The 19,164-nt window shown below is 44.9% G+C and overlaps 3 protein-coding genes across 4 annotated transcripts; all 3 read right to left on the reverse strand.

Annotated features, from left to right (window-relative positions):
• Nucleotides 1-826: 826 nt before the first annotated feature.
• On the reverse strand, nucleotides 827-6,143 carry LOC112882790. 2 transcript variants are annotated; one of them, XM_025947936.1, is made up of 8 exons: nucleotides 5,809-6,143; nucleotides 3,126-4,315; nucleotides 2,731-3,025; nucleotides 2,395-2,601; nucleotides 2,134-2,307; nucleotides 1,786-1,986; nucleotides 1,551-1,664; nucleotides 827-1,396 (listed from the first exon to the last, which is right to left on the reverse strand). In XM_025947936.1, exons 2-8 carry the CDS (start codon nucleotides 4,277-4,279, stop codon nucleotides 1,040-1,042), a joined length of 2,502 nt encoding a protein of 833 aa, XP_025803721.1. In that variant the 5' UTR covers nucleotides 4,280-4,315; nucleotides 5,809-6,143; the 3' UTR covers nucleotides 827-1,039. The 2 variants fall into 2 exon arrangements, with proteins under 2 accessions (XP_025803721.1, XP_025803722.1); XM_025947937.1 differs by lacking the exon at nucleotides 5,809-6,143 and adding an exon at nucleotides 5,490-5,782.
• A 5,656-nt stretch (nucleotides 6,144-11,799) lies between these two features.
• Nucleotides 11,800-12,527, reverse strand: LOC112881810. Its single transcript, XM_025946677.1, has one exon. It carries the CDS (start codon nucleotides 12,420-12,422, stop codon nucleotides 12,078-12,080), a length of 345 nt encoding a protein of 114 aa, XP_025802462.1. The 5' UTR covers nucleotides 12,423-12,527; the 3' UTR covers nucleotides 11,800-12,077.
• Nucleotides 12,528-12,753: 226 nt separating this feature from the next.
• Nucleotides 12,754-18,992, reverse strand: LOC112880525 (exosome complex component RRP4 homolog). The gene is made up of 8 exons (XM_025945186.1): nucleotides 18,702-18,992; nucleotides 17,297-17,473; nucleotides 17,112-17,224; nucleotides 16,539-16,573; nucleotides 16,129-16,218; nucleotides 15,609-15,674; nucleotides 14,331-14,399; nucleotides 12,754-13,551 (listed from the first exon to the last, which is right to left on the reverse strand). Exons 2-8 carry the CDS (start codon nucleotides 17,449-17,451, stop codon nucleotides 13,132-13,134), a joined length of 948 nt encoding a protein of 315 aa, XP_025800971.1. The 5' UTR covers nucleotides 17,452-17,473; nucleotides 18,702-18,992; the 3' UTR covers nucleotides 12,754-13,131.
• Nucleotides 18,993-19,164: the final 172 nt, after the last annotated feature.

Here is a 19,164-nt window from a genome sequence, read left to right on the forward strand (position 1 = left end):
TGCTAGCTAGGATCTGCACGTTAAGCAGTGGATTAACCGGCGGCCGGACAGGGACAGACGGATCGATCTGTGCGTGCGGCCAGGGACAAGCACGACGATGGGTGGTATCGATCTGATGATAGATCAGATGGGAGGTGGTTGACCGGCGTGCTCTGCGTAACAGCTGGAGAGGGTAGGCATGGCGGAGCTGTGCAGGGCCCGGTTGATGTGGGAGTCTGCCGGCGAGGGGGCGGGCAGAGCGACGGGGAGCCGACGGCGACGTGCACGGGCGCTCGCAGATCGGATCGGAGGCTCGGAGCTGCTTTATGCTTAACATCATCATCGATATCCTCCCATCCCTCAATCTGAGCCTCCCTGCCGGCCCGGTGGGCCTGGGATAATGGGCCGTGGCACAGTGGAAGCCAACCACCAGCTCGGGGCGCGCGCGCGGCGGATTCAGGGGAGTTGGGCGTCCGCACGCGCCTGCAGTTTCCCTTGGGCTGGCCGGACTGAGAGAGGCCCGCGGGATCAAGCGAGCGGGTCTCCCGTGGGACGGCGGCGGAACGTCAGTAGCGGGTCGGCGCCTAGGCTGGATGGCTATTTGGTTCTCGCTGGCACCCCACCAGGGCCAATCATAGACCACGACAAGTGGAGACAGCTCACGCACGCGGCACAAGTGGCCTGCTGACCAAGGCGTCGGTGAAGAGAGAGAAATCACTCGGCATCGATCGGCACAAGCGCTGACAGAATATTCCTTTTCAGAAAGGGACTGGGAGGACGGGCAACGTGTTCCAGCATGATACTTCCCTCAACCTTTCATGATTCCATCGCATTCAGAGAGGCTGCAGAATACAAATGCACTACATCATACAACGGGAAATAATGAACGAATTTCATGTATGCTAGGTACACAAAGAAAAAAACAGTGAACGGGCTCACACAAGAACGAATATACAAGAACAAATGAATAGCATTTTGTCATCGCTTTTCAATAAGCTGTTTGTTCTTTACGCCATTTCTACAACGCAGATACCAAAGCGGCTCCACGGGCTGTCCTTGATCACCGCCGCTCCGACCACACTTCTCGGAGGAGCTCGTATCTGGCATTGGCCATGGAGGCTCCCTGCCGCCGGGTGCTGAAATGCGCGGCGCCGTCGCTGCACGGCGAGGGTGGGGCGCTCCTGTCGTACAGGGACGCCAGGGGGGAGTCGAGGTCGTCCAGGTCGTCGTCGTCGCTGGTGTACCCTCTCCTCTGCACCATCGAGCCCCTCCGGTCCAGCAGTTCCGGGTCGCCGCGGCCGGTGTCCGCCACTTTCTCCGCGACGTCCTCCAGCGAAGGGGGGCGGTACACCACAGGAGCAGCGGCGACTGGGAATGTGCTGATCACCTCTCTCTCCGTGAACCGCTCCATCAGGCTCTGCGGGGCATCAGTTGCAGCATCAGTTGATTGACATCAGTATACAAGAATCTTCAGATCTTCATAAAAAAATTTGCATGCAGTAGCAAGATGGTTTCGTATATTTTACTGTGCTAAATCGAAGGAAATCCGTTTTGGCAAACAGAAACTATACCTCGGAATTCAGCTCCTCCAGAACCATGCCAGGGACAGGATCGGGGCAGAACTCGTCAGGAGTGAAGTTGCACAGTATTCTTGTTACCAGTGGAAGGCCAATGGAAGGGCAGACCTAAAACAAAACAGGAAGATCAAAACTTCAACTATTACTAAAAAACAAAACAGCTTGAAATAGGCACATGCTACTATGATAGGACTCGGGAATGAGAAAGGAATTATAAATGAAAACCTACCTCTTTCCTGATGGATTTCTCAAGAAGCATGTCCTTAGGAAGCATCAGAAGATCACTTAGCTCACTGAGTAGCTTAAAGCAATTTGTTTCAGCTGCATCTCTTCGGTCATCACCATTATGTTCCGCATCTTGACCATCCTTTTCAGCTCCAGTTCCATCCATGCCAAATGTGTCTGTCAACCATCTGGACCAATTCCCAACCTACAAAAGCGTTTCATGACTTAGCAATCAGTATTGTTTGAAAGGAAGAGGGAGCTTTGTTGTTTGTTTGGCATGCAATTGCAGGCATAATTCCAAAGTGGATTTAATCTAAAGATGTAAGTAGTTCTTTGCAATTTAAGTACATACAGAGTTCTTCAGCTGAGCGCCTGATCCAAAGCTTAAGTCCCCAGCTGGAATAGGCAGAACTCTTGAGTCCACGATTGGGTCAGATATAGGATCAGACGGTATTTCGTTCGCTGATTCACGAAGGATGGCGTTGAACATAGCAACATCTAAACGGGCTACGCAATGCTCCATCACCTGATAATATCAGAACAATTAAGGAATATAGGTCACAGAAAACTTCATTATTTTCAAATAACAAAAAAGGAACATCTGAAAGCATACCAATTTTGCCAGTACTGGTAAACAGCCGCACTCATGTCCACTAGCACGAAGAGGACAGATTCTGCTGAAGGCATCACGAAATGCAGTTTTCCAGAGATCAATAGAAAAATTTCCATGTTGCTGATCACCCAAAGAAGGCCCTAACAACCTGCCGATCTTCGGAGTCGACAAATCTTCCACTGGGGTTTGCATGTGGGGTGTCATTGCCTGGAGAAACAAAAATCCTTCAGAAAATTGACAACATGAACAAATTGGCAATGAGTTTTCCATATCAGTGTTTCAAAGAAGCAAAATCATGTTGAGCTTTCTAGAATGACAAGATGGGTAAACTTTTACCTGCCACCACACAGACTCAACAATCCGAGAAAAGATCCAAGTTTCAATCTTCTCCAATGCTGACAAGAGTGTGCCAGTTTCCCGCCAATCATCTGGCAGCTGCATAATATTGGGTCTAGCATGCTTGCCATTGGAGCTACTTTTCCATCGCATAGGAGCGAAATTCCCGTCAGGCTTCTTTGCATTACCATTTGTGCTAAAAGACTTCATAATTGGACCTGATTGTCGTGAAGTACCAAAGGTCTGTGCAATGATTTCTCTTAGCACAGCTGTGTTTGATAGCCAGAATGTCAACCTACATCAAAATGATTCTTACTACTTAAATCTAAACCTGAAGGAGTTGATGCTAATGATCATAACAAGAAATTAAAAGGTAGAATGCAATTCTAGTTTACCTTGAAACATCATTGCCACAAGACTTTGCAACAAGCACAAGCCCAGAAACAGAATTTTTTGCAACCGAAGCTTTCTTATCTGAGGACCAAAATTTTGATGCATGAATATAGAACCTAGACAGACAGCGAGCTGGTGTGTGCAACTTATGTGATGAACAACCATGCTCTGGCACCACAGAATAGAGAGAAACCTCAAGTGCAGCAACTTCACGCAGCTCCTGCTCTAACTTCTCAATTTTTGAATCTAATTCCTCATTCTTTTCATAAGAAACTGATTGACCATTATGAACTATGTTTTCTTCAGTATCAGCAATTTCATCATCAGTACTAGTACTCTGATCACATTTTGGAGCTTCATCCAATATATCGATCTCCTTTGCCTCTTCAGTAGCTTTACCATCCGCCTCTCTGCCATCGATGACATTATCATCAGTTACTTTGCCTTCAATGGCCTTACCATCCTTTCCATCTTCAATATCCATATCATCCTTCGTTCCATCCTCAACAGCTTTATCATCCTCCGTTCCATCCTCAACGGCCTTATCTTCCTTGGTTTCGTCCTCAATGGCTTTATCATCCTTGGTTCCATCCTCAATGGCCTTATCATCCTTCATTGCGTCAATGGCCTTATCGTCCTTGTTTCTGCCCTCAATGACTTCATCTGCGGCTCTGCCTTCAATGGCTTTACCATCCTTGGCTCCTCCATCAACTGTTTTATCATCTGTAGGTCTATCCTCAATAGCTTTTTCCTCTGTTTCCTCAGACACCTCAGATGACGAACAAGAAGGAACTTTCACAGCTTCTGTCTTCTTCACCTCTACTGTTCTAGCACCATTAGCCATTTTGTTTGTTTTTGGAGATTTGTTCTGAGGATTATTTGACGATATATATTGCAGCTTAGTGTGGATTTGACGACTGGAAATACTCCTTGCCGAGCGTGGGCTGTTTTCTTTCGACTCTTTCTTCGCTAGCTTCTTTGGAACCCTTGAAACTCTCTTTGCTTTAGTATCTTCATTACTGGTAGCTTCACCTTGAGATGAAAGGGAATCTCTACCTGGCTCATAGTCTGATTCAGCTTCTTTCCCTTGTTTACCATCTCTTTCCACATCGGTTGAATGATCATCTCTCTCTTCCCCTTTCTCTTTGGCACCCATTTCAGTATCCCTTTCGATGTTCTAGAAATTTAATACCTGCACAGACAATCAACAAAATCAGCAACCGATCAAAGCTCTATAGTACATGCCATGGCAAAATGCAAATAAAAAATAACTAGCACATAACTTGCTCCTTGTACTTGAAAAAAATATTGAAATGGTGAACCGCAAGTTCAGAGCTGACAGGTTAAAAAGTCCTTTGCGCCCCAAGTAAAAAAGCACAACGCCCGGTAAGAAATCTACTATAGAGCATAATGGTCAATTCCAGAATCCTGACGATCTTACTAAGAAACAGATGTTCTCATGGTAAATAAAGAAATGTGGATTCCAATAAGACATCTATTATAAAACACTATTGCTCAGAGATCAATCCTCTGCAAAGTAAAAAAAAAAAGTTCAGTTTACATTAAACATTTCCTGTAGCATGATGGTAAGTTCTAAATCCTTTGGTCCTGACTGCATACTTATACGCAGATGTTCACATCATAAAGCAAGCGACGGGACAGCAACTCAAATCATGAACCAGACAGCTGAGCAAGATTTCCATCTTGCAAGCAAATTTGAAAATGCTCTAACAACCCAATAAGAGAACCTGGTACAAATAATATGTCTCCAGGACAAGCAAGTAATTCGCTTGGCCAGAAGGTAGTTGGGAGGCACATGGCGGTGGCCGGTGGGGCTCTAGCTGACCTTGGACCACCGTGTCCCTGGATTCAATTCGAGAGCGAGGTCCCATTGGGGACGAAAGAGCCCCCAGACATAAAGCTGTACCATAACTGGAGTACAGGGAGATCTGACAAGCCATTGATACGGCAAAGGTAATAACGATCCATGATGGATGCAGACGCAGTGAAACTGAGCATGAGGCAGTACTTGATTCCACAAGAATCACTGTGTCCTAGCCCATTGCTCGAAATTACCAATCACAAGAGAAAGCTACTGAACATGCCAGGTGCATTACTTTTCTTCCAACAGATGGCCGCAGCAGCTTTCAGCAGGGAAATGTTTAGGAACGTTTAAGAACAGTACAGTAATTATCAGGCAGCAGACAGAAAAAGAAACAAAAGTGGGAATCACAGGCTACCACCAATTGGCCTTAAAAAATCAGTCTAAAGACGTCTGGTCCGCATGGAAATTATCAGATAGCAGATATCGCAAGAAAATGCTCTCACATCGCAGGAGCAAGAACAAGAACAGGGAAGGAACAGACCAGGCACCCCGCATCCCAAAAAGCCACCTGCCCGGCTGATTCAGTCTGCGAATGCTGATCAGACGCCGCAACCAATCTACAGGTTCCCTCGACAAATGCAGAGCTCATCGGACCAGGAATCCTGACTAGTTTCAGCAACGAAATGTTGCGGCGACACCACAAGAAAGGCAAGAGCCCAAGACGGCAACAGGAAACCAACCGCCGAATCTCGAACCGAAACGCCACGGCGCAGGAATCCCCCAATGTGCAAGAACAGGATCGATTAGGAGGAAGCGAAACGGTGAGGAGGAAAATCAGCGCAGGAGCCAGCGGTGCTCACCGGAGTTTCCCGCGGTCGCCGCGCCGGTTCGGTTCCTCGCGATGCGGGCGGGCGGGCTGGAGAAGCGAAACCAGGAAGCGGTTGCTCCTTCTGTTCTTCCTTTTCTAATCGCGGCGCGGAATCGGGCGCCGCGGTTCCCGAGGGGAATGTTGGTGCGGGGCGGCGCAGCGCGGGCGGTCGGGCGGCGCGGGACGGGACGGGGACGAGCCGACGAGGTCACGAGGACGAGGACGAGGCGGCCACCGGCCACTTGGGCACTTGGCTGACCCGGTGGCCGCTTCTACGGGGCGGGCTGCGGCGAGGCAGGCGGGCGGGCGGGCGTCACTGGCAGTGCCACCGCGTGGGCGTGGGCGTGGTGGCCGTTGCTGCTTGCTTATATTAACGTGTGTTTCGAGGCCGCCGAGTCTGCTCACCGCGCGGTGAGCCTAACAAGATCCGCTACAAAGTGGTGACATGTGATCCACGAGTAACGTATGTGATGCGCGTGAGGGATTTTATTTTATTTTTATTTTTAAATTTAAAACTCCGAGTGAGAGATTTTATGCTAATGGAAATTCCGAACACCATCAAATGTTTGATTTTTTTTATCACAGTTTGAATTTAGAAGATAATTCTAACCGTCGTCACGTTTATCACCGTCTCTCCACACTCCTTGCTCGGTCACATCTCCTCCAAACGGCCCTCTTCTTTGCTTTAGGTGTACCTGTACTGTACCATAGACCTTCATGGAAGAATACGTTTTTCTAGATAACTAAAAGAGCTCCAGCTTCATCCATCTTGCCAATGTTCATGGAAAAGAATAGGTGGCAGCCAGAGCCTAAGTCACGACATCGTTCATGATCTATCCTCAACGTGTCTCATGATCCTTGATCAGGTTCAGTTGGGCAAGTACCAGGCATCACAAATCGACATTATGGCTCTGATTTGGGAGGCTAACCTCTGCTCCACTAACATAGGAGTTTCAAGTTAGAGTTCCGAATAGAATCTATCGTAATGGAGAAACAGCCTTTTTGCAGCAAAAGCTTCATTCCGCTCGAAAGGGAGAAGAATCTACGTGTCCTCGTCGTGTTCCCAAAACGAGTGGTGATCGCACTCGGGATCCGCAGCCCCGCGTATCCCTGCCGGGGGTGACCGGCAGAGGCTGTCGGTGGTGGCAGCGCCACCGCCAGCTCCAGGTAACCGTCGCCCTCAATGAAGTCATCAGCCGGTTGAGATTTGAATCGCTCGCCGTCGCCGGAGCAGCCACCGCTTGGCCGTGTGAACGCCGACCCTGCCAGGCGGCAGGCAGCTGGGCCGGGCCGTGAGGTGACCCTTGCTAATCTTTTTTTTTCTTTTCTGAAAAAAAATTGTCACGATTCTCCTGTGGACGCTAGAGAATTGGTCTGCAGGAGGGGCTGTGGCTTTACTGGTCTCCACTTGTTTACGCGGTCCCTCTGATTCTCTCTGGATTATAGTGCATCAGTGTAAGAGTATGTGGGCACTTTTTCTGTATACATGTTTGTCATCATGCAGTGCCTTTTGTTTTTGTATGGTTTTGTGATGGCCTCTGTTCATATGGGCTGTATCCACCAGCCACCGAAACGTAGATCTACTACTGGCAGCCTGTTGATCGAGACTTGTCCGACCATTGTTGAGCATACGATACAATGATTTTGTACGTCCAGCGTGAGCAGGAGCGACCGTTTGTGCGCGTACGGAACGCCACCGTCTGGCCTCTAGTACATGGACGCATCGCACGCGCGACGGTTTAGAATTAGCTGCCGGTACAATACAAAGGCGCCAGGGCATAATCTAGCTGCGACAAAGGGTTAGCCACTAGAATCCACCAGTCCAGCAGGCCCCTCACGGCCAGGAGGATCTCGGCGGAAGGGCCTGAAGCCTGGTGACGTGCACGGATGGCGACGCTTCCTCCCAGCACGGACGAGCGACCGACACTGGCCACTGTGTTCACACCAAGATTATTTTAAAAAAACAAATCACACCAATAATTTTTCCGAAAGAACCGCACGAGACGGTGCGAGTCTCTTGACATAGCAGAAAAATAATACAAGGCTACGGTCCTAGGAGATCATAGGAAGGAAAAATAAAAGAAAAAAAATAGGGTATGGCAAGCAGCTACGGAGAGGGACTAATCCATCTCAGAGAATGGCAGGTGGTTGGCTAGCATCAGCATGCATTGACAGCTTCGCCAGCCATCCCAGACCAAAGACTGCGCGCCTGCACATCCAACGCCACCGGACCACCACACAGTCACAAGATTAGCCACAGCGAAGAGCGGGGCCAGGGCATGTCCCATGGCTCCGACCCCGTGCCTTGCCACGGTGAAACTGAAACCGCATGGGCATCTCAGTCGCAGCAGTCATAGCGAAGTAGTAGTATAATAGAGCCTACGGCAAGTGAAGCATCTCTAGCTTAGGGCCATCATCAGATGAGATGCCGGTGCAGGGAAAGAGAGGGATGACTGCCTCCGCCTGACTGGATGAGCAGCAGGCAGCACTTGTGCTTCGGACATACCGTGCTATTGAGTTATGGATTACAGACATGCCCAGCTTTAGAAGGAGATGCTTATCGGTAAAGCCGGGCATGGCGAGCGGAGCCCAGTGTAAAGAATGGAAGCTCTGGTCAAAAGTGCAGGGAAAGGCATGCTGTAGCTTGGGTCTACGCAAAAGTGAACATCTGTACTCGTACGCAGGTAACACTATCATCATGTATACGGTTCCTACCAGAAAGCTCGTCCGTAGATGTATCTGATTATAGAAAAAAGAAGCGAGCATAATAAGCATGCAGCTTTGTTTAAAGGAAGAAGCATGGAGCTAGAGTCCTGAACAAGCACCAGCAGTAACGGTGCCTAGTTAAGAGTCCACCACAATGGTCAGGCTTACGAAGTTACAATTAACCAGGGGAAAAAAAGGACAGTTCAAAGCGCACATGAAGATTAAGAGAAGAATATTGCAGAGAATTTCACTGCCAAATTGATTTAGTAGACGATGCTGCAAGTTCAACTGTTCAAGCAGCGAAATTGGCAACAACAGACCAAACATGGCAGGCAAGCCTCATTACTCTATCATACGGCCTGTCTGCATAAGTAGGTGTGTTTTTTTCCATTTTAGCCAGCTAGGCACCCAGCGATTGGCCAAGGCAGCATGTGCATGTGAAGAAGGTGCACGGATAATCTAAGCAGTGCTCACGAGGGCAACATTACGACAACGAAAACAGCTGATGATGCTTGGGATAAATGACTGTTACTTTAGGTGTAACTCTCATCTCCTGTGCTGTAGTGCGCATACCGCAGAGGCGCAGACCATCTAGGCCTAGGCCCTGAACTAACCAACAGTAGGTTGGTTAGTAAACTAGGTAGGCCCTGCTACAGAACTTCCAACTGCAAGATCATAACTCCAACAGTACGTTGCTTATTACTAGTAGCAAACAGTCCGGGTTCGCTCATCACTATCTGCTTAAGAATACTGAAATTTCAACCAAGAAAAATAGTCCTAAAAAATCATACTATCCCCTACAGCGTGGTTAAAAACACCCCGAACTTGTTTTTGATAGACAGGTAAAAGACCCAAACCCTTTGCATTGGCAGGGAAATCAATTTGGTTTCCCTACCAATCAAATCCCAACATATCCAAACAAACCCTCACAGAACAGTACCTATCACCTAAGCAGAGAATGAGCAGCCACAAATCAATGGAAGAACTCGTAAAGGTGAATGTGCAGAAGAATTCTAAGTTTCAAACAGAGGAGTGAAAAGCTCAAACACCACGCAACATTGACAAAGGTTTTGAAAATTGAGAATCAGCGGCCATATAGTTAGGCAGACAAAGCGCATGGCCATAACTCACTAGAATTATTGCACGTACGGCACAAAACTGAGTTAAAAGAAAAGAGCAGCACAGACATTATACTCAATAGGGGACTGCAGACTTGCTCATCACAGAAGGCTGATCAGTTGAAAAAAAAAACAGGTTCAGAGAGACACTATAAAAGAAAGTCTCGGAGGCCAGTGCTACAGATCACTTTAGCCTGAGAAGTTTCAAATCTCTTTAAATTTCTCCAGAAATTAGTCATCCATGCTTCACGAGTTACTTAACCCAAAGCCTGGTTCTCACGCTAGTGTCAATCATATATACATTATACACACACCCTTAATGACAATGAAAATGAATCACTTTCTGGTTTCAAACAAAGAGATTTTTCCTATATTCCTTTTTTTAAAAGGATTTTTCCTATATTCCTTATAGTATAATCATTCACTGGTTTTAAGAAAAAAAATACAAACTATTTTTCTGGCATTTTAATATGCTGTTCAAGGTACAAGAACCCCAGGGGTTTCAAGGTAGCTTTTCTACCTATCAAGGCACTTGCCGCATGGCTGCTTAGGTGCTAACCATTCAGGACAAAATGGTTATTTTGCAACCTTCAATGAGCCACAGCAATCACTCGACCTAAGTTCTAGCATGCTCCTTATATTCATCTTAAAAATTTCGGTACATAAAACATCAAGAACAGTAATGACTATGTAGAAACAGTTATCTTCCCGTCTTCATGTCTAGAATTGCTTGCATATGAAGATGAAAAGATGGCAAAGCATAATTGCACCAAATTTTTCAGAAAAATAAAAAAAGGCCTCCTAAGCATATGACTAGTAAGCATGACCAAAAAGCTGATAAAGTATAGTGGTAGATCTAATGACCCCTAAAAGCGCTGAGTATTATGATTGTGAAAGTAAACTTAAAAACAGTGATGATAGTATGATACATAGTATTCACAGATGATGATATGCTACATTGCCATTGGTAGTGATAATGTACATACATATTATAGATGTGCTTGCCAAAAGGATAGTACAATTGACACAATATACATCCAAGGAAATATTAACAGTAGTACACCCGTAGTACTATGTACTGTGGCACAGAGCCTCCCCCAACTTAAAACATTATCTTTTTAAAGATAGCTAAGCAATCCATGACCAGTTCTACCAGAAACCACCACATCCAGTGTAGAGCAATAGACTTTATCGTTCATAGAACCATCAAAACTTCAAAAGCGTACCACATGGCTATCTGAGTCTAAGAGTTTGACCACAAGATTCATCGTTACAATATTGAAGTAACATTCCACTTGCTTGCACTGACTCAACTTGTATATCCCGTTTTATTAAATGATATAACAGGCTCAACCACCAGAGAAGCTAATACTTACACCTAATAGCGATCTAAATATTGTCATGCCTCTATATGACTATACCCACAGCCCAGCACGTTTACGCATTATCAGTTATCTTCTTCTAATGCTTTGAGCCTTTGAAACTAATTTCTCTAAGTAACATGCTTACTGAGCAACGCCTGAGGCTATCACACAACATAAGAATCGTTTCATAACAGAGTTATCAGTGGAAAAGAGAGAAGTACAAGCTTGTAATCTCACCAGATTTCAAAAAAAATATTAGTGGATAAATTGGACAAGGGTAATGAAAGGGCAATTGATGCTCGGATAGAGTGTGGACAAGTACAGGTTTGCCCAAACCCTCCCCAACGGCAGCTATACTTAAAAATTATCTTATTTGAAGATACCTAAGAAATCCATGCACATTTTCACAACAGAATATCACATTCTGTGAAGTGCAGTAGATAGATGATTAAACTCTCATAGCATCTTCAATTCAATTGTACAACATAATTATTTAGTCTAAATTTTGGTCACAGGATCTACCTTTGGCTCAAGGTGACCGTTTGAATCTACCTTTTAATTAGATGACATAATGGGCTAGGTAACCACAGAAGCTAAGAGACTGCACTTTATATAGCCATCTAATATGTTCTGCATCTACCATACGATTGCACCTATGGCCAAACAAACTTACAGGCTTACTTAATATAACTTATGCATTACCTTCTAACGTTTTAAAACTAATTTATCTATCTATCTACCTACTGAGAAACGCCCAAGGCTCTCAAACAACACTAGAAATATTTCACAACAGAGTTATCTGCGGCAAAGAGAGACAAATACAGTCCTAACTGTGGTCATGTAGTAGTAGTACAACCGAAGGATGAAGAGGATAATACAACTGTGAAACATTTCAAAATGTTCAGGGCATTCGCCATCATCATCGGGAAAAATTCAAAACGAAACAGAAACAACATCATAGGTTTCAGCCCGTGTTCCATCCACATCAGAAGTTCGGGACCACACATCGCAACCATCTTATTGGAAGCAAATCAGAGGCAGCCTAGGGTTCGGTGTGACCTGATACGCGCTGATCACTCGGCCTGGGCTTCGGCGGCGGCGAGCTCCTGCTGCTGGAGGCGCTCGAGCGCCTTCTCGTGCGCCCAGGTCTCGATGGTGAGGTCGGGCTTGGCGTTGAGCCCGACGCCGAGGATGACGACGGTGAGGAAGGAGGTGACGTAGCAGGGCAGCTCCCAGTCCTCCCACGTGCGCGACTCCCCCGGCGGCGGCGGCGGCCGGTTGAAGAGGTACCCCTTGGGCCGCTCCTCGTGCCCCGGGGTCGTCCACCGCCCGGCCCCCTCGCCGCCGCCGCGAACGCGCGCCGCCCCGCGCAGCCGCGCCCTCAGCATCCCACCCGCCGCCGACGAGATCGCCCGCATCGAGCCCGGTTTGGTGCGCGTCGAGATCGGAGAGGGGAAGAGGTCGTCGATTTGGTGCTCGTCTGGGAGGTTGCGCTGTGGAGACTGGCAGCGGGGTTGGCCGGTGCCTGGTGTCCCCGCTTGCAGGAATTGCTGTAAATGGGCTGGGCTTTGAGAGAGAGCAAATGGGCTGGGCTTTACAAAACTTATCAAGTGGGTAGGTTACAGATTACTAAACCCATCCATCCATCATGGCTTTAAACAAAATATTACAGATGCACGTCGAAACAAGATCAAGCAAAAGGAATTCTCACAACAAGTAACAGCCCGAGCTTACAGGACTTCAAATAAGAAATCAGAATGGGCAGATGTCATTAATCCAATTGCGTTGCCGTTTGGCGAATTGGGCAGGCTTTAAATCGAAATGTTCAACGTGAGATGCAACGAAAAAATAACGGGTTGATTAGCTGCATAGTCTATTACAGACCTGCCAGACCCCAAGACTAGCATTTCTAGCACCATGAACAAATGCATGAACAGCACCAGGGTGGAGCAAGGTCCGCAAACCTTTCAATATTTTTGCATCTTTGTCAAGTGTGTACAAGGCACTGATGGTCTCTTGTAGAAACCGTAAAGATCAGGCACTGAGAATAATCTCATACGGACAAGGCTACTGCAGATCACGCACTCCTCTGTCAATCAGGCAGCAAGAATCAGCATAGTTAGTTACTTATATTGACCCAATTTCCTTTCTCACCAGATGAACTCGACGTGCAGCCCCTTTCTCTCTCTCTGCTGTCTGGACAAAAAATTCACCCCCAACCATGTCATTTACAGCAACCTTGGACGACAAACTTGCTTCCGCCGTCTCCACTATCAGTTCGGCAGTCAAAGTGAATCCTAGGGCTGAAAGCACATGTACGGCATTGGCGAGCCGGCAAACATGATTCCTTGTTTCCAGAGGCGTGAAATTCTCAAGTTCAGTTCCCATCAACTTGGCCGTTTCACCCACCACAGCATGCTCACCTACCCAAATGAATCCATTGCGACCGAGAATCAAATATACGCCATATTGCTCAAGGTGATAACAATGCTGATTCTGTCGTTTTACCAAGTAAGGAGAGACTGTGAGCAATTGGCCCCTCTCAAGCTGCATCAATAAACCCCACAAAACGAATCAATAACAGACAAATTAAAAGTTGTCTCAGTAAACAGTATCAAATTTTTGGAAAGGCAAAGACTGTAAGCAAAGCCTCTACTAAAGGTATAACCATAGACCTACTTAGTCAAGAGTAAAATGCATCAGCGGTCCTTAAACTTGTCCATGTAGAGTTAAAATACACATTTAGGTCCATAACCTTGTTAAGTATATCATTTGATGTCGAAATCACCCTAATCAGCAACTAATTGCATACATGGCACTAGATCTTGCATGGAGCCCAAGATGTCGCCATGCTCTAATACACACTCGTGGCTGTTGTCATTATCCTGTATATTGCATATTAGGTACCATGTTTGTGTGACACATAGGCTAAGTTTATGGTGATTTGGACCTCAGGTGGCACACTTAATAAGTTTAGGGACACATATGTGCATTTTCGGAGTTTAGGAACCTAGATGACACCGTGGAACAAGATTAAGGACCACTAGTATATTTTACTCTAGTGGAAACTAGGAGGCATTGAGAAGGCACATCCTTGAACCACCCATGAGTCAGCCTTGCACTACTACACCTCAACACCTCAACCAACTTTTGCATCTCATTGAAGAGCCAGCATTGTAAGGCAGCCTTTACAAGAAATGCAAAGCTACACTGGGGGACATTTAAAAGAACACATTGATAATGTTCAGCGTAGACAGCAATCTAAATTCTAAAGTGGTTGGGAACTGCAGAACACTAAGCTGACAAAGTATTTGATCAGCATGTACCTTTCCATTCTTTTGACCCATTGGTTGCAGCTCTGGAGATCCATCATGTTGGAAAGCACAAACTTCAGCCTGGTAAAGAACAAAGAAGAAGCATCCCATTTTGAACAGTTCTCATCAGATGCAGCACAAGGAAATAAAATGAGTATTAAACGTTTTTTTTTGAAAAAAAAGTATAGGCCAAAAGATAATTCATAGTTCCACGGTGTCATGAATTTTCCCCAGAGGGAAGAGCAGGAATAAGGAAAGAAATATATATAAGGGCACTTCTCAGCATGAATCAAGAAAGATAAACAAAGCACACAAATTCTAAGCAAGGAACCCTTTTGCATGAGAGGAAAGAAATGTGCTGTTTCTATAATACTGGACAGGTTCTCCGTTCACAAAATGCAGAACCGTTTTCGACACCAAACTTGTGCCCTTGTCACCAACAGGGTTTGCACCTTCGGCAGAAGGCTCTGACCATGCAAGCCCTGAAGAGAAATTTGATCTATTCTTGCTTGATTCCCTAAACAAAGACTAGGGTACCTTTATGTAAGGGGTCCCATCCACACAGGTACTCTTAGTGGATCAAATTAATGCATTCCAGATTCAGAGGCAGGGGTTATGCAATGATCGCTATATCCTTTACTCGTGTTTTGACTGACTAATCATGACCATATTAAGTATTGATAACTCAGAATTTAATTAAAACAAAGTTTTGATACGTCATATTGGTGTATTACACCCAGCCAGAATATGTTTTTTTTATTTACTCATAAGTCATACTGCAACCTTGTCTAGAAGTTTAATTGTTAGTTCACCACGAGATATAAAGTAATTCTGGGAAACGCAATATTTCCAGTTGACTTGCAATTACGTGTGATGGAGATGCAACAGTACACTGTAAAGGCTATTTCAGTAGCCCTTGAAGGTGTGCAAACCACTTATCTTCAGGGGGCAGTAATAATGATTCCTCAAAATGCAATCAAAATAAACACATCGAAAGATGAACGGGAAGTTACACCAGGAATAATAGTCGTTTGAAATAAAAAGAAGAAGAAGAAGAAGAGCTGTAAAGAAATATGCCAACAGTGAGAGAACCAAGCACTATTTCAGCATATATTTGTTGGCTTGTTGCTACCCACATGTCAGAGATATATCATACTGTAAGCTGTCATATTGTTGGTAGAAAAAATGTTTTCAGATCACTAGGCAGATGATGAGCTGAGTATCTATTCCAGCACCGAACCAAAGCATTAGTTCTTGTACCTCAAAGAAAAGGGCAAGTATAGTACTTACATAGACAACATCATTTTCTTCAAAAATACTTCGCACGTTAAGTTCATCAACAGCAGTTCTCCTTCTCTAACAGAGGGCATGAGAAAAAAATTAATTGGATATTGGAGAAGAATTGCTAGTGAAATTTATAATGAACTAATTCTAGCAATTGAATTATTGAAAAAGATTCTAGCAATTGTTGTTCTATTAGAAAATGATGCGGTACTAAAACTGACATTTCAATAACACCCCAGTTAATCTTTCAAGAAAAAATAAAACCCCCAGTTACACGCCAGTAAGGTAAGTGCAGTGCATAATTTCCAGAAAACCAGGAAATTGGTTTCTAATGTGTTGTATATAATTGAAGAGACTCTGTTCTCAAATCTCATTGAGCATGTTGAAGTTCTTGTTGATTTTGTGCTTAGTATTATTTATTTTCCAGATTGGTATATAGCAAGATATACCAATATTGAAGTAGTGCTCAGCTGTGTGCTATCCCACAAATTATGGCTTATGGATGTTACAAAGCAAATAAGCATACCTGAATTCCATCAGGAAAATTTGTCGAAGAAAACCTCATAACAGCATCTTGTTTAGAATTTATCTCCAACCTCCAGCTCTCTGGACCAACCTTGAGAATAAAAAAAAAACAACACAGTAATTTATATTGGTCTGAAATGGAGTACATTGTTTGCATCGACACTAAACTGGCAGGACAATAAAGTAAATGATATTGGATTCTCAATGAGTTATATAACTGTTATAGCCAGATTTTCGAACATACTACCAAACACAAAGAGCAAAGTAAGTTGAGATACCGAAATATGTGTTCAGCCCTTAAAGTGTAGAGCATATAGTATCATCATGAATTGACATAATAATAACAAATTTAGTTGCAAAAGTCAGAAGGTTTAAATATTGATACAGAACATTAATTTACATTTTACACACCTTAATGACACGGCCAACTAAGATATCACAGATCTCTGGCCTATACCAGAAATACAAAGAACAGACAGGAATGAGCCTTGAGAGCTTATCCACAATTCTAATCACAAGTTCACTTAGCACAGTTAATACAGAAACCAAGCGAACAGTTCTTTTCCTCACAGTCTCACACCACATTGCATGACCCTTATAATCTTATTGATTGAACATTTTTTATGCATGCGGAAATTTTTAAGCGAATCCATTTAACTGGTTATAGCAAACTACACTACCAGTCTGGCACTGGCAGTTCCATGGCCAAAGGAGACAATCAACTCTGTTATATAGTTCAGTATACACAACTCAAACCAACATAACACGGCATCTCCACTCTCCAGAATGAGACGAAGATAGCTCACTAGTGTATTTCGACATGTAAAATTGACCTTACACAACCCCCTTGTCCAATACAAGTCTACCGCTCAATTCAGTATCACAACAGCAAACTCACTTCGAGACAAATAAGTCAGACCTAACTCCTAAAGGAAAATCCCCATATCGAATTCCGATGTTGCCAGAGCAACACAGTAGGGACACCAACTGAGTACCTTGCCTGGAGCGTCCGCACATGGACTAGCTTGTCGACCCACTCCACCACCCCACAGAGTGTCGACACCAACTTCCCTTTCTGATCCGACGTCCAATGCCCCCTGCATGCACTCCCATCAGTTCATATGAGATGGAGAAACAGAGAGAGAATGGGACAAGAAAGGGTGGGTAACCTGAGGATGCTGTCCTCATGGTTGACGGGTATGGTGTCTGCGATGGTGACAGCAGCAGCTAACACCGTGGTGGGGGTGAGCACCTGGAGCTCGTGGAGTGCTTTCTCGCAGCGGACCCTCTGGGTCTGGTTCAGTGGGAGGTGGAGGTCTTTCATGGCCAGTAAGCTGGCTTGACAACTACAACACCCAAATAGGTATAAGGAGTAAGCACAAACTAAATCGCATTGAATTTAGTGCTAACATGTAAAAAATTTGGTAGCATTACTTCGGTACGTACAACAATCAAGAAAATTAGAACAATTGGTTATCGTATAAAAGGATGTGGTACTACTCACATACACGCATGTGTCACACTCACCCACTACATTGTGTAATATTTGCATTTAATCAATAATAAAGCATGTATAAGCATAAATTCATGACATATAAGCACTTCCAGTAAACCATTCCACCGTGTAACTTGACTTTCTACCACACAAGGTGAAGTGACAGGTGGAAGATTCAGTTCCCGGTGTCACCACCTCATGACTCATGAGTAAGTTCATGCAACACATATTCATATCGATTGCTGAAAGATCGATTCTATGTGAAAAAACGACCTATAATCCATTCTGGACAGCAGCAACCACTCCACTACCTCACTAAACAAATAGCTATAAGGTTCAGGCTTAACAGATAGATCATAGCAACCTATATACTCCCAGAAACTGCACAGAATTACTAATTTTTCTTCCATTTTCATAGGACATGACTCTGTTGTTAACTCCTCTGTTTCAAACATTGAACAACGTTCTGTCCAACCTAGAACAGCACCCTTCATAATTCAGGACAGTTATTCTACAGTCCCAAATGCCACAAATGATACTAGTATGAACTACATTGAATTGCCTACAGCTTTCTAACTATATATATTTTAATTCGGCCATTAACAATCCCACATTTTCAGATATGACTGCAACCAGGTACATAAAATTCTGGGCAGACGATTTCATACTTTTTGTATTTTTCAAGTCCATATGAAATATAGAGAACATGACCAGCTCTGAACTCAAGGGGGAAAAAGGTCCTAGTTTCACACTTTATCATCTTTACTTATATCTGGCATTAAGCCCTCCAAATTAACATAACAAAGTTACTGTTGTCATCGACAACAGAACTTGGGCATGCAGAAACCTTCCCAATAGTAAATCTCCCAAACCTTTGGCCCAAACAACTGCTCTATCGAAAGCTTAGATGGAACTCTACAGCTTCTGTAATTACTACAAATCAGGAAAACGTTCATATGCACATGTAATCTCAAGTACAAACGAGAACATCCGTGCTGACCTGAACTCCCGATCGTGGGAAATAATCGACCAAAGTGATTTCAGCACAGGACTAACACAGAGGTTTTAGGGTTCATTACCTCTGGAGCTGGAAGGACGCAGCGGTTGCAGAAACAGAGCTCTCCCTTATACCTAACACCAGGCAATGGGAAGGGAGCGCGGCAGGATAATGGGGGGTAGGCGTGGCAGGGCGAGAGCGGCGGACAAGGCGGGGAGAGGGTCGCTGCTCCGCTCCGGTTAGGCAAGGTGGTGTGGGCGGATCGGAGCGACGGGGCCGACGAAGAAGAGCAATTGAGAAAACTTGCAAAACCCCTCTCCTCCGCCCCTCGAGTCGCGACAGCCAAGAAGGCAGGAGTCGTAGTCCAGCACGGACACGGTGAAGGGTTGGGGGCACTGGGCTGGCTGGTTGGGCGCGGGGGCTCAGCCTTGGCCCATTACTAGACGTATAAACGGCCCTTTTTTACTTTCTTTCTTCTTTTTTATTTGATGATGAATTTTCAGAAAACTTCCAGAAAAAAAATGCCATTCCAAACTGAAGGTTGC

This window comes from Panicum hallii, chromosome 2 (assembly GCF_002211085.1).
Source record: "Panicum hallii strain FIL2 chromosome 2, PHallii_v3.1, whole genome shotgun sequence".
NCBI lineage: Eukaryota > Viridiplantae > Streptophyta > Magnoliopsida > Poales > Poaceae > Panicum > Panicum hallii.

What these genes read in the sequence shown, in the direction of transcription:
- LOC112882790 (XM_025947936.1), bottom strand. Translation starts at nt 4,279, where the DNA reads ATGGGTGCCAAAGAGAAAGGGGAAGAGAGAGATGATCATTCAACCGAT. An exon ending in TTGAGTCTGTGTGGTGGCAG is followed by an intron (nt 2,602 to 2,730) that starts GTAAAAGTTTAC and finishes TTGTTTCTCCAG; the next exon opens with GCAATGACACCCCACATGCA. An exon ending in TGGAGGAGCTGAATTCCGAG is followed by an intron (nt 1,397 to 1,550) that starts GTATAGTTTCTG and finishes GATGCCCCGCAG; the next exon opens with AGCCTGATGGAGCGGTTCAC.
- LOC112881810 (XM_025946677.1), bottom strand. Translation starts at nt 12,422, where the DNA reads ATGCGGGCGATCTCGTCGGCGGCGGGTGGGATGCTGAGGGCGCGGCTG.
- LOC112880525 (XM_025945186.1), bottom strand. Translation starts at nt 17,451, where the DNA reads ATGAAAGACCTCCACCTCCCACTGAACCAGACCCAGAGGGTCCGCTGC. An exon ending in TAGTTGGCCGTGTCATTAAG is followed by an intron (nt 16,219 to 16,538) that starts GTGTGTAAAATG and finishes TTTATTCTCAAG; the next exon opens with GTTGGTCCAGAGAGCTGGAG. An exon ending in AAGAAAATGATGTTGTCTAT is followed by an intron (nt 14,400 to 15,608) that starts GTAAGTACTATA and finishes GTTCTTTACCAG; the next exon opens with GCTGAAGTTTGTGCTTTCCA.